This window comes from Stenella coeruleoalba (assembly GCF_951394435.1).
Source record: "Stenella coeruleoalba genome assembly, chromosome: 12".
NCBI classification, from domain to species: domain Eukaryota; kingdom Metazoa; phylum Chordata; class Mammalia; order Artiodactyla; family Delphinidae; genus Stenella; species Stenella coeruleoalba.
Window position 1 is genome coordinate 41045863 of NC_137158.1, and position 12876 is coordinate 41058738.

At 45.0% G+C, this 12876-nt stretch overlaps 1 protein-coding gene across 1 annotated transcript in view; it reads left to right on the plus strand.

Annotated features, from left to right (window-relative positions):
• The window catches only part of LOC307195478 (uncharacterized protein), a gene marked incomplete at its 3' end in the record, with an annotated part of 167192 nt that overhangs the window by 152771 nt on the left and 1545 nt on the right, over positions 1 to 12876 (plus strand). Inside the window, 11 exon segments of the mRNA XM_079939601.1 lie at positions 1101 to 1280; positions 1730 to 1806; positions 1808 to 1883; positions 2128 to 2259; positions 2825 to 2962; positions 2966 to 2977; positions 4177 to 4380; positions 4384 to 4386; positions 6382 to 6502; positions 12151 to 12212; positions 12216 to 12278. Of these exon segments, the coding sequence (XP_079795727.1) occupies positions 1101 to 1280; positions 1730 to 1806; positions 1808 to 1883; positions 2128 to 2259; positions 2825 to 2962; positions 2966 to 2977; positions 4177 to 4380; positions 4384 to 4386; positions 6382 to 6502; positions 12151 to 12212; positions 12216 to 12278 (1068 nt within the window).

The following is a 12876-nucleotide window of genomic DNA, read 5'->3' on the forward strand; positions in this document are numbered from 1 at the left end:
ATTCAGAATCTGAATCAGCTTTCAGAGATTTTACAACCTTCAAAATGCCCATCAGCCTTTCTCTCACATCTGGTGTCAGGGAGCTGCTGACCTGTCAGTAAAGATCCAGGCAGAAGAGGAGTGAGGGGGTTCCCATGTGCCCACAGCACTGTGGAAGCCTGTCACTGTCTTATGATGTCTGAGCAGCTGTAAGATGGAGACCCATGCCTAAAATGGGCTATTGTGGAGCCTGGTCCCCCTGCCCTACAAGTGAGAATTTCAGTACAAACCTACCACCCCCAAGTCCATGGCTTCCCCCAGACCTGCCCCCTTCTCTGCTATTAGATGTTCCTCAGAGCCAGCCCCATTTGGGTCCTTCCCTTACTCCCTTCCCCCAAAGGATTCCAGGATGGTCCCTGGAGTTGGTCCATTGAGAGGAGTTTCCACTGATGCTCTGCCTTGGTCTGGTTATTCCAGAGAGGAATGGACCTTTCTCCTTACTGTGAAGTGTCCACAAAACACAAATGCTTACAAATATTAAGGTATCCAAACCAACATGCATTGGGCCTGGTGCTGCAGGAGAGAGGTGAGCAGACAGTGAAGTCTAGAATTTACTAAGCCATCTTTCGGGTGTCAAATTGTTGGAAAATGTCTTAGGTTCTTTTTAGTTTCTGCCAAATTCCTAGACAAAAAGGAAATTCTCCACTTCTCTCAGGCTCAGTGAGTTCCACAAGCCCCTGAAGGTAGGGGAATCGCTGTTTTACCCCAGGGTCCCAAGAAGATGGTGAAGCTTTTGCTGTGTGGCCAGTAGCCAGGCTTCCTGCTGTGGCTCCCCGGCACTAACCTCCTGTTTCCTCTCCCGGGAAGTGGTTTAGAGGTGAAAGGATATCCCACAGTCACCCCTCACCCAAGGATGCTGGGTCTCCAAGTTGTACTTACTGATGAGCGAGCTATTTCACCATAAGCTGTTAGCCATAGACATTCGGAACGGGCTGTTTCACAATGAGATTTCTGTTGGAGCCTAAAGAGGAAGGCAGCCAGCTTGATTCCTTCCTCTAATTTATCTATTTTTATTTTATTTTATTTTATTTTTATTTATTTATTATTATATTTTTTTGCAGTACGCGGGCTTCTCATTGTTGTGGCCTCTCCCGTTGCGGAGCACAGGTTCCAGACGCGCAGGCTCAGCGGCCATGGCTCACGGGCCCAGCCGCTCCGCGGCATGTGGGATCCTCCCGGACCGGGGCACGAACCCATGTCCCCTGCATCGGCAGGCGGACTCTCAACCACTGCACCACCAGGGAAGCCCTTAATTTATCTATTTTTAATGGAGTTCCTTGTTAGTGGCTCATGGACAATGTCTTACCTGGTCAGGTTCTGCTGGGTCAAACTGATAGCAAAAATCCCTAGGTTCAAATTCCCAAGTAACCCTTTGTGTATGGGGCAGTGGGGGGGGGGGGGGTGGCTGGGGAGTGGTTTGGTTTTCCGCCTGTGACCTCCCATTCTTCTACCTGCTCAGCTTGTCTCGGCCTCTGACAACCACAGGCTCTGAGATGTGCGGGTGATGAAGCCCTGCGGGTTGAAGACAACACTAAAGGGGCCGCTAGTGAGGCTTCCAGACAATACCCGATGGAGTAATTGTCTGGGTGGATGTTGTTTTCATGTGATATTATTTCTGAAAGTTGGGTTTTAGGGGGCAAAGTGACTCTTCCTCAGCTGACCTTCCTGAACTTGAGCCTGCAATTTGCAGAAGCTGGATGAGAATCAGCTTAATTTGATCCAGAAAGTGTGTGAGCTCATCGGTGAAGTAAGAACAGAAGGGACTGACAATACGAAAGAAAGGCCTAAAGAAGAAATGGGGCTCCACCAGACCTGACGAAGAAATGAAAGAAAATCCAGCCATAGTATGTGATCTCATTTTGAGTGGGGTATCAGCATTTCATCCTAGCGTCTGACCCCACTGCTCACTCTGTTTGCATTCCTGTCCTGTTTCCCTGAGAAATCCTTGTGTCAGGCATTTGAAAAGGGCACTGGGTCTCACTGCACAATTGTCTCATCTTCTGGAAGGCATGTTTCTGATGTCAGGATTCATGTCCTTCCTGAGAAAAGTGCTGGGGGCAGCCTTTTCTGAAAGGCTTTTCTAAGCAGGAGCAGCTGCTGGCCTTGGAGCAGGACAACTGCAGCCTGGCCGCCCTGGTGTGCAAAATGAGAAGCCTGGGCCACTGGAGGCTGGCGGTGCAGCAGGCGCACTTCCGGGGCCAGCTGAGCAGGGCTGAGAAGGTGAGAGCGCTGGGGGAGGGAGGCCCGGCCCAGCAGGGGGAGGGGGTGGCACTGGCCTCCTTGGCTGCAGCTGCTGTGCTGGTGTCAGGTAGCAAGTTTTCCTGGGAACGGGCAAGAGCAGAGCCTGGGGAGAAATAGGAAAGAGCCAGAAGCAAATGGCAAAGAAGCAAATGAGAGAACAGATCAGAGTTTAGCACAAGGGAAGGGAAAAGATGGAGCGGGCAAGCTTTGTCAAAACACTGCAAATCCTTGAGTTTCAAGCATGATGATCTGAGGAAAATGAAGGAACAATAAGTGGAAAATCTGCTTTAAGGAAAATTGAAACCAGAGCACATATCAATAGTGGTTTGGAAACTTTTACTTACTGTTTCTGAAAGTCTTTATTTACTCTGATCTGTCACACTGTTCTTAACTGAAATCAAGGAAGCAGTGGCCAGCAGGAGCTGTGTTCTACCAGAAATTTTAAAGAACGATGGATGATGAAGTGGTTTAGAGACTCCTTGGGAAGCTGAAAATACGGAAAGGAAACTTATATCCTACCTTACTGTGTTTGGGATGTTCACAGGAAGCTATGCAAAGTAAAAAAGAGTGTTTGAACATCAAACTAATGGCAGAACAAGAAGTGCTTTTATTTTGTCAACAGCTATTGGCTCTAAGGCAGGCCCTGGCCAGGGCTCAGGCAGACAACGTGAGGATATGCAAGTAGCAGGAGAGCCAGGTGTCTGAGCTCAGAACCCCTCTTCCTCCCTCTCTTTGAACACGCTCTGGCGACCATACGTGGCACTCCGTTGCCTGTAGCAGTCACCAGAGGAACACAGTGTGAAGCCAAGCAGACGGCACTACTGGTGAAAGATGGCCTGGACCCTGGCTTCCCTTCTGCCTTCTTTCCAGCCCAGAAACCGGGGCAGTGGCCAAAAGGCTTTTGTTCTTATTCATATTTGGCTAAAATAGTGAAATATAGCTCATAACTAAGATTGTTCTGTGTGTTTCTCTGAGGATCTTTTTTACCCAGAGGGTATCTTGGGGTCTGGGTCTCTGCCTCTAACACATTCCTTTCACGCTCCAAGCATGTTTTCCATGAGTGTGGCCCTGCCATCAGCGTTATGCCCCAAGCAGAGAGTCTTGGTTTCCTTTCCTGATGACCCACACTAAGTCTTAATTTCAGAAGTTACTGATGCTCTATAGGGCCTGGCACCAAAATAAAGGCTTTTTAAGTCTAAGCTCTTAATAACTGTGCCAACCCTCTGAGCATGAATGAAACAGAGACCCTACGTTTAGAGAGAGAACAGCTGAGTTCAAATAACAGCCGAGGAAAGCTGGGCATATTTTAAAACATAAAATATAATTTGTTCCTTTTGGACCCTAATTCTTCCATTATTGTGTGCCAGTGAGTCATGATGTATAATTATATAAAGTCACCCTACAAATATTAATCATCATTATTAATATTATAATTAAGGATCGACCTTCTAGTGACTGTTGATTAGAAAAATTTCAGAACAGAACCAATTATTACTACTCTTTTCCTTTTCCAACCATCTAGAATCTGGCTTCCTCAGGGCTATTTTGGAAGTCGAAACAGAGACAAGATTAGCACCTCCCTTCCCCACTCACTGTACGTATTGCATCACCCTGTGTCTCCAGGTTCAGCCCTTCCATTGCTATTGCGTGATAAAGGCGGAGTGACAGGGAAAATGCAAGTTGTGGTAGATATGACTATTTGGTCTTGCTACTGGCTGGCACAGGACAGGATAGAGCAGCTGGGCTGTGGTACCCTGAGCCCAGGAATACTTCACACAGTTCTGCCCCTGGGCGCTAATGGAGGGGACAGTTGTGTTGGCCAACCTCTCATCCCCTGCCCTCTGCTGAGAAGAAAGACTCTGTGCCTTTATTTCCTTTGGCCTTTTCCTGCCATAGGCTGAATTGCTGAAAGAATTAGAACACAGAGTGACCCAGGAAGCTCGCCACCGGCAGCAGGTGGATTTAATGAAAACCTCTAGCATGGAGAAGCTTTTGGAGGATGTGGAGCAAAAAGAACAGCACCTGCAGCTCCTTACTGAAGAGTCCAAGATGACTTCTAAACTGGGCCAGCTCCAGCAGAAGAAAATTCAGAGAGAACTCTGACAGGTAACTCCAGTGAGAGGTAGTAAATCAGGGTGTACCAGCCACAGCTGTTTGATTCTTCCCCTGTCTTTTCCGTGCCTCTCATGCCTCCAGAGCGGTGTTCCTCACCTTTGGCACTCCCAGGAACAGCAGGGAAATGGAAATATCTATACCTGGGTGATGGTTCAGGCTGCTTGTGACAAAAGATGATGGCTTGACTGCCACGAGGCCCAGAATCTTGACGTCTTTGTAAGCCACTTGAAAAACATATTTCTACCTGGCTCTAATCTTTGAACTAGGAGGGATCTTTTGGAAAATCTCGATGAATAATCTGGAAAAGCAGCAAGTATTATGGAAGCTATTATAAGGGAATTTTATTCATGGTGTTTCTGGAACTACAGAAATAAAAAAGGAAAGGCAAAGTGGTTTCCAGACCCAATATGTTATTCTTAAATATACCCCACAGTTGGGGCTTCCCTGGTGGCACAGTGGTTGGGAGTCTGCCTGCCGATGTAGGGGACACGGGTTCATGCCCCGGTCCGGGAAGATCCCACATCCCACGGAGCGGCTGGGCGCGTAAACCATGGCCGCTGAGCCTGCGCGTCCGGAGCCTGTGCTCCGCAACGGGAGAGGCCACAACAGTGAGAGGCCCACGTACCGCAAAAAAAAAAAAAAACAAAAAACCCCACAGCAAAAAAAAAAGGGAGGAAATAATATAGTGTACATGCGGACTAATGCAAGTCCCAACAAAGGAGACCACAGAATGAAATTCAACACAAAGGGAAAAAACAAAAAACAAAAAAAACTGAGCACCTTCTGGGGTAGGTACTTCACACATATTCATTGAATGAATAAGTCAGTTAATTCACCAGAGATATTAGGAAACAGAAATCAGAAGTTTAAATGATTGCAAGTGTTTCAAGTGCTCAAGGAGATCAGTAAGGAGAATTTTACAAAAATAAATGACCAAAAAAAAGGATAAAAAATGTATCCTCTCACAGTTCAGGAGGCCAGAGTCTGAAATCAAGGTGTGGGTCCCTACAGGAGACTCTGGCAGGACCTGTTCCATGGCTCTCCTAGCTGCTGGGGGCTGCCTGCCATCCCCCGCGTCCCTCCGCGTGCAGCTACAGCTCTTCAGTCCTGGCCCCCTTCCCTGTCTCTCTCTCTCTCCCTGTGTTTATACTTGCTTCACTTTTTGTAAGGTCATCAACATTGGATTTAGGGCCCACCCTTTAATCCAGTATGACTTCATCTTAACTTAATCACATCTACAAAGACTCTATTTTCCAAATAAAGTCACATTTTGAGGTTCCAGGTTGACACTTTGTGGGGGACACTATTCAACCCATTACACTATTACTTTTTTTATAATTAAAAACAATTAGGAGATGATAAAAATAAATTAAAAAAGAAAAAAATGCCTGTGATCTATGCAGATAAGGCACGCTTTGGACCTAGCGACTCTCTGGCCAGGGGACTCTGGGTAAGGGTTGCAAGGGGAGAGCAAACACAAAGTTAGCCTCTGGTTGTGGGCCCTGTGTCAGGCCTGGAGACAGTGCTCAGAGCATTCCCTGCACATGATGAGTTGAACTCAGCATAGAGATCTGGAAGAGAGATCACATCTTTGCTTGAAGCCATCCCGGGGCTCCCACAGGTTCTTGGGGTAGATGCATGGCTTGGCCTACAAGGTGAACTGATTCCTCCCCCCTCCCCACTTCCCCTCTAATAAAATAAACATAAAAGATATGACTTTTGTGAGTAAACTTCTGGCTATTATAAGGTAATAAAGGGTTCCAAGGGCTGCCTCTGTCCCTCTCTGATTAAGTTCTTGGCCTTCCTGGAGCTCCTGATTTTCAGAAGGCTGAGTTCAGCCTGACCAGGATTTCACAAAGACTTGTATTCCTGGGGTAGCCTGGGACCCACACTCTCCATAGTAATACCCCAACCCACCCCTCACAGTGAACTGACAAAAGTGTGCACCAAGAAGCATCTCTGCTTCCCAAGCACTTTTCCCTTCAGATGAGAAGCCGGCTTGCCCACGAGCGTAGCATGGAGCTGGATGCTTTCCAGTGGATGGAAGAGCTACAAAGTCAGCTTAGTGACACTGAGAGATCCTCTGCCCAGAGGAGCTCACCAGGCGGTAAGGATACCCTTTCTCTCTCTAAGCTCTCAGGGTCCAGGGTTGGGATTGAAGGAGGGCCCCAGGGACTAACGATAACAAACCAGTGGTTATTGAGTGGGTGCTCCATGTTTATTGAATGAATGAATAAACCTTCATCCTCGGTTGCAGTCAGAACTTTCTACTTCAGTTCACCTTGGAGTACTGATAGGCTCTACTAAAAAGTTTCAATCATAAAAACTGGTTCCAGTTGAAATATGTCAACTAAAGAACATTGTGTAGTTCACTAGATTTTGAAGCATCTTAACACCTTGGTCCTATAGAGGAGTAGAGTTTGCCACCCTAATATGTCTCTTTGGCATATTGTTTTAAGCTGGTTGTCTCTGAGAAAAAGCAGACATCGGAAAGAAGTTGCCCTTTTGTAAAAACTGTTTACAGTTGTAAGGGTGTCTCCCTCTTCAGTACGAGGAAGAGGAGGATGACCAAATCTCTAGAAATTTATCTATGGAAAAGACAAATCTGTGTAACAGTCTAACCCTTGTTTATTGTGCTTTTCCTGGTAACCTCCCATAGCTGACTTTCCCCCATCCTCATCATCCTCTTCTGTCTTTAGCTGAGGATGGTATTTAAGTTGAGAGCTTCGGTAACGTTGGCAAGTAACTCAGTTTTCCTCAGTCTCTCCCATGTATACATGTTATTAAACTTTTGTCTGCTTTTCTCGTGTTAATCCACCTCATGTCAATTCAATTCTTAGACCAGCCAGAAGAACCTAGAAGGTAGAGGAAAATTTCTTCCTCCCCGATAGGATATTAATGACCACATTTCTCAGATGTTATTCAGAAAGTACATCATGATTCTTGGGTCCTAGGGGCTTGAGGAGTATTATGGAAATGGCAATCAAAACAGCACTCCGGACAGTGCAGCCAGCAAATAGCAAAGAGGCCAGGCTCCGGGATGTCTCTAAACTAACTTCTTCCCCTATAAGATGAGGACTAAATAAATTCCAGGTTCTCTTCTAGATCTATCAAAAATATTACCCAATCAGTAGCCACGATCAGCCTATTGTTAAGGTCAGCCAAGCTCCTCCTTTCTGTTCCATAGCATAGCTGGTGGGTGAGGGTATGGACTTTGGGGTAAGACAGCCAAGGTTCAAATCCTTCCTCTGTCACTGCTAGCTGTGTGACCTTGGACAGGTTAATTCACCTCTCTGAAAAATACCCACCTCAAAGGTGTATTCTGAGGACTCAGTGAAACAATGTGTGTCTGCCACAGAGTGTAGTAGCACTAGGTCATTGAGCAAATGTTGGTTATTACACTTGCATATATGTGTGTCCTCCTTTATGTGTTTCCTTTTGGCTACTTATAGTGTGAATGATGTGAGAAAACATAGCCTGTCAGAGGCAGAAAGATTCTTTTCAAAGGTCAAGATAGTTTGGGTTTTCTAAGAACAAGGCTGGGCTTGTTGGTAAAGCCCCAGGGTGCTCCTGCCTGCCGATGCCTGCTGCCTGGGCCCTGACCGTGGGGCTGGCGTCCCCCACCCCAGCCCAGGTCCAGAGAGGAAGCAAATCAAGAGCGCCCAAGGGCCCTATTTTGACCACCCACCCTGAGTGGTTCTGTCCTTGCACTCTCCTCTCCACTCTCGCTGGGGTTTTTTGTTTCTCCCTTTCCCCTCTGCCTCCAGCCCAGCCAAGCATCTTTTAAATTCCTTTCTGAGTTAACATGTCCTCTCAAACTGCCATCTGTGTCCTCTAAGACCTGCACATTTACAAAGAAGGACCAGAGTGGGGCAGGAGGCAGGTGGGGGGAACTCTAATTCCCAGGATTGGGGACACGGCAGGAGTAAAAGAGAAGCCTCTCTTTCAAGAAGCAGAGGTAGAAGTTACTCCCAAGTCTCAGCCCCTATCTGTCTCCTGCAGCGACGGGAGGGGGTTTGCTTAGGACTTTCTACATGTTGTCTACTGAAGAAAAATGCACAACCTAAAAGCTGCAAATTAAGTTTTACTTGGGGAGCTTACTAAGGACTGTAGCCCAGGAGACAGCCTCTCAGATAGCTCTGAGGAACTGCTCTGAAGAGGTGGAGAAGGATCCAGGATATAGAGGAGTTTTGCTGAAAAACAAACCATGTGGTTGAACATCATAAGATTACTGCTAATCACAAAAAAAACAAGTTAATGATTTTAGTGCTTTTCTATGTATGGGAAGATGCAAGAGTCTGGGCTCATTGAAATTATTCCCTAGGTATGCATCTTAACCATCTAGGGCCAGCTTCCAGAGCACAGAATGTTTCCTGTTTTTCTCCATCCTAAATTCCCCTCAGGGCACACTGAGGGGAGCAGAACTGCAGTAGCTGATGGCTTGATGGCAGGCAACATTCTTCATTTACTGGAATGGCAGGCAACATTCCCTTTCCAGAGTGTAGATTCATCAGAGGTCATACCTGTCTAAATTTAGTACCAAGCACTAGAGGACAGCCAGATATTACCTATACTATTGGTGCTAAAAGGTAAAAGTCAGCCATTACCACTCCTTTCTCAGATGTCTAGCCAGAAGCGTGAGGTGAGCCAGGTCTCTCTCCTTTCTGTAGAGGTGGTCACAGCAGCCTCCCTGCTTCCCAGCAGAAGCAGAATTAAGGGGCAAGTTCTCTTTACTTAGCATTAACATGGATTCCCCTTAGGATCTTGTAACTCCTGAGAAATTACAATTTGTTCTAGTTCAGTTACTCTCAAAATGCTTAAGGAAAAAAATGGAATCAATTGGCTTACAAAACTGAAATGTTCAGAGATAGATTGGCTTAAGCTGGCTTGATCAAGGCTTGTTTTTATTTTTTGAATTTTTATTGATTTACAATGTTGTGTTAGTTTCTGGTGTACAGCAAATTGATTCAGATATATACATATATATATATACATATGTGTATATATATATTCTTTTTCATATTCTTTTGCCTTAGTTTATTACAAGATATTGAATATAGTTCCCTGTGTTATACAGTAGGACTTCTTTGTTTATCTATTTTATATACAGTAGTTAGTATCTACTAATCTCAAACTCCTAATTTACCTCTCCCCCCCCACCTTTCCCCTTTGGCAAGCAGAAATTTGTTTTCTACGTCTGTGGGTCTATTTCTGGTTTGTAAAGAAGTTCATTTGTATCATATTTTAGATTCCATATATAAGTGATATCATATTTGTCTTTGACTTACTTAGTATGATAATCTCTAGGTCCATCCACGTTGCTGCAAATGGCTATACTTCATCCTTTTTTAATAGCTGAGTAGTATTTCATTGTGTGTGTGTGTGTGTGCGTGTGTATCTCACGTCTTCTTTATCCATTCATCTGTTGATGGACACTTAGGTTGCTTCCACGTCTTCTCTATTGTAAATAGTGCTGCTATGAACGTTGGGGTGCATGTGTCTTTTCGAATTATAGTTTTCTCTGGATATATGCCCAGGAGTGGGATTGCTGGATCATATGGCAACTATTTTTTAGCTTTTTAAGGATCTTCCATACTGTTTTCTATACTGGCTATACCAATTTACATTCCCACCAACAGCGTAGGAGGGCTCCCTTTTCTCCACACGCTCTCCAGCATTTATTATTTGTAGACTTTTTGATGGTGGCCATTCTGACTGGTATGAGGTGATACCTTGTAGTTTTGATTTGCATTTTTCTAATAATTAGCCATGTTGAGTATCTTTTCATGTGCCTGCTGGCCATCTGTACGTCTTCTTTGGAGAAATGTCTATTTAAGTCTTCTGCCCATTTTTTGATTGGGTTGGGTTATTTTTGTTTGTTTGTTTGTTTTTTGTTTTGTTTGCGGTACACGGGCCTCTCACTGTTGTGGCCTCTCCCGTTGCGGAGCACAGGCTCCAGACGCGCAGGCTCAGCGGCCATGGCTCACGGGCCCAGCTGCTCCGCGGCATGTGGGATCTTCCCGGACCGGGGCACGAACCCGCGTCCCCTGCATCGGCAGGCGGACTCTCAACCACTGCGCCACCAGGGAAGCCCTGGGTTGTTTTTTTGTTATTGAGTTGTATGAGCTGTTTGTACATTTTGGAAATTAAGCCCTTGTCAATCGCATCGTTTGCAAATATTTTCTTCCAGTCCGTAGGTTGTCTTTTTGTTTTGTTTATGGTTTCCTTTGCTGTGCAAAAGCTTAAAGTTTGATTAGGTCCCATTTGTTTATTTTTGCTTTTATTTCTATTGCCTTGGGAGTCTGATCTAAGAAAACATTGCTACAAGTTACGTCAGAGAATGTTCGGCTATGTTCTCTTCTAGGAGTTTTATGTTGTCATGTCTTATATTTAAGTCTTTACGCCATTTTGAGTTTATTTTTGTGTATGGTGTAAGGGAGTGTTCTAATAACTTCATTGAGTTACATGTAGCTGCCCAGCTCTCCCACCACTTGCTGAAAAGACTGTCTTTTCTCCATTGTATATTCTTGCCTCCTTTGTCAAAGATTAATTGATCATAGATGTGTGGGTTTATTTCTGGGCTCTCTATTCCATTCCATTGATCCATATGGGTGTGATCAAGGTTTGAACTATTTCTTGAGGACTGATTTCTCTCTGCATCTCTGGGCCCTGAGCAGTCTGAGAGCAGACAGGAAGTAGAGCCCCTTGGGAAGCAAGATGGCTGCCACCCCTGTAGCTTCCATCCTCTGTTCAAGCTCACATGGCAGGAGTGGGGTGTGGAGAAGGGACAGTTAAAAGCAATCGAGCTCTGACTAGGCTGACTCAGGTCATGTGACCAATTTTGAACAAATCACTGAAGCCAGAGACTGAGATGCCTGGTAGGCTTAGGCCCAGCTCACATGTTCTCCCCTGGAGCCAAGGGTAGGGTCAGCTCACTCTCGCCTCCTCTTCACAGCAGCTGTTTTATTTTATTTCATTTATTTTTAATTGAAGTATAGTTGATTTACAGTATCATATTAGATTCAGGTGTACAACATAGTGATTCAATGTGTTTATAGATTATATTCTATTTAAAGTTATTATAATGCAGCAACTATTTTAAATCTTCCTGGTCTCTTCAGACTTTCAGACACTGTCCTCCTCTCCTATCAGATGGGAACTCCCTCTACTTCTTGTCCCCAGCCTACCTACATCTATACTCAGCTGCTTCTCCTTCCCTCCTGTTAAAATGGAAAAGGTGCCCCCTTTCTTCCTTGGGACAGTTGCTGTTAACAGCATCCCATGGGCTTCTGTCTTCTCAGGGGTCTTGAGTTAATCTTTGTCTGCTTCCTCTCTACACACTCATGTTTCCCACACATCTATCCTTCTGATCTAATAACCAACAATGACTTGTTGAGCATGTATGTGCCATCATCATAAAATCCACCATAAAATAAAATTAACATCTAACCAGTTGAGCCAGAAATCTGAGAGCTAATCTTCCTCACCCTGTAAATCTAATTAATTACCAAGTTCTATTAATGTGAGTATCTCAGTCTGTCCACTTCTACCCACAAGTCCAAGTAACCCATCATCTCTTTCTCTTTCACTTGGTCATGGACCCTCAGGCAAAAGACTCCATCCAGGTTTTGACATCTTCACTCAGAACTGATGAAGCTGGATCAGAGGCCCATTTTAAGCTCTAAAATTTTATGAATTAAATCTAGGCCTGTACATTGTAACCAGAGATACAATTTAACATTTTTCACATTATAGGCCTTATATCCCTGGCTCACTACTCCCTAAGTTCTGCTTCCACATCATCCAGATACAGCCAGTAACACCTTTTAAAGACTCATCTCATGGGCAGTAAAATAACAAGAAGGATTCAAAGGCCAAAGACTGTAAGTAATGATAAATTTGATTATGTATATGAAACAATGAAAAATGTAAATATGAAATTATGGATTTAGGGTCACTTCAAACTTATATTAAAAAATTGTGTATCGGGGCTTCCCTGGTGGCGCAGTGGTTGAGAGTCCGCCTGCCGATGCAGGGAACACGGGTTCGTGCCCCGGTCCAGGAAGATCCCACATGCCGCGGAGCGGCTGGGCCTGTGAGCCATGGCCACTGAGCCTGAGCGTCCGGAGCCTGTGCTCCGCAACGGGAGAGGCCACAACAGTGAGAGGCCCACGTACCAGAAAAAAAAAAAAAAAAAAAAATTGTGTATCAGGACCTTATCTCAGTGGTTGGGTGTTAGAAAATAAAATTCTGGATTTCTCACAAAGGGAATTTGTCCATGAATTGTTGCTGAATCAGTGTGTTTATGTGGGAAGGAGGGTCTAGGGCTTCCTACTCTGCCATCTTGATGACATCACTCCTCAGTAATAAAATTCTGATGTTGAAACAATTAAGTCCAAAAGCTCTCACTCAATTACAGTTCAGTAAATGGGTATGAAAGTCAGTACCAACACCTTGCCATGTTCTGTCTCTGAATTTTTT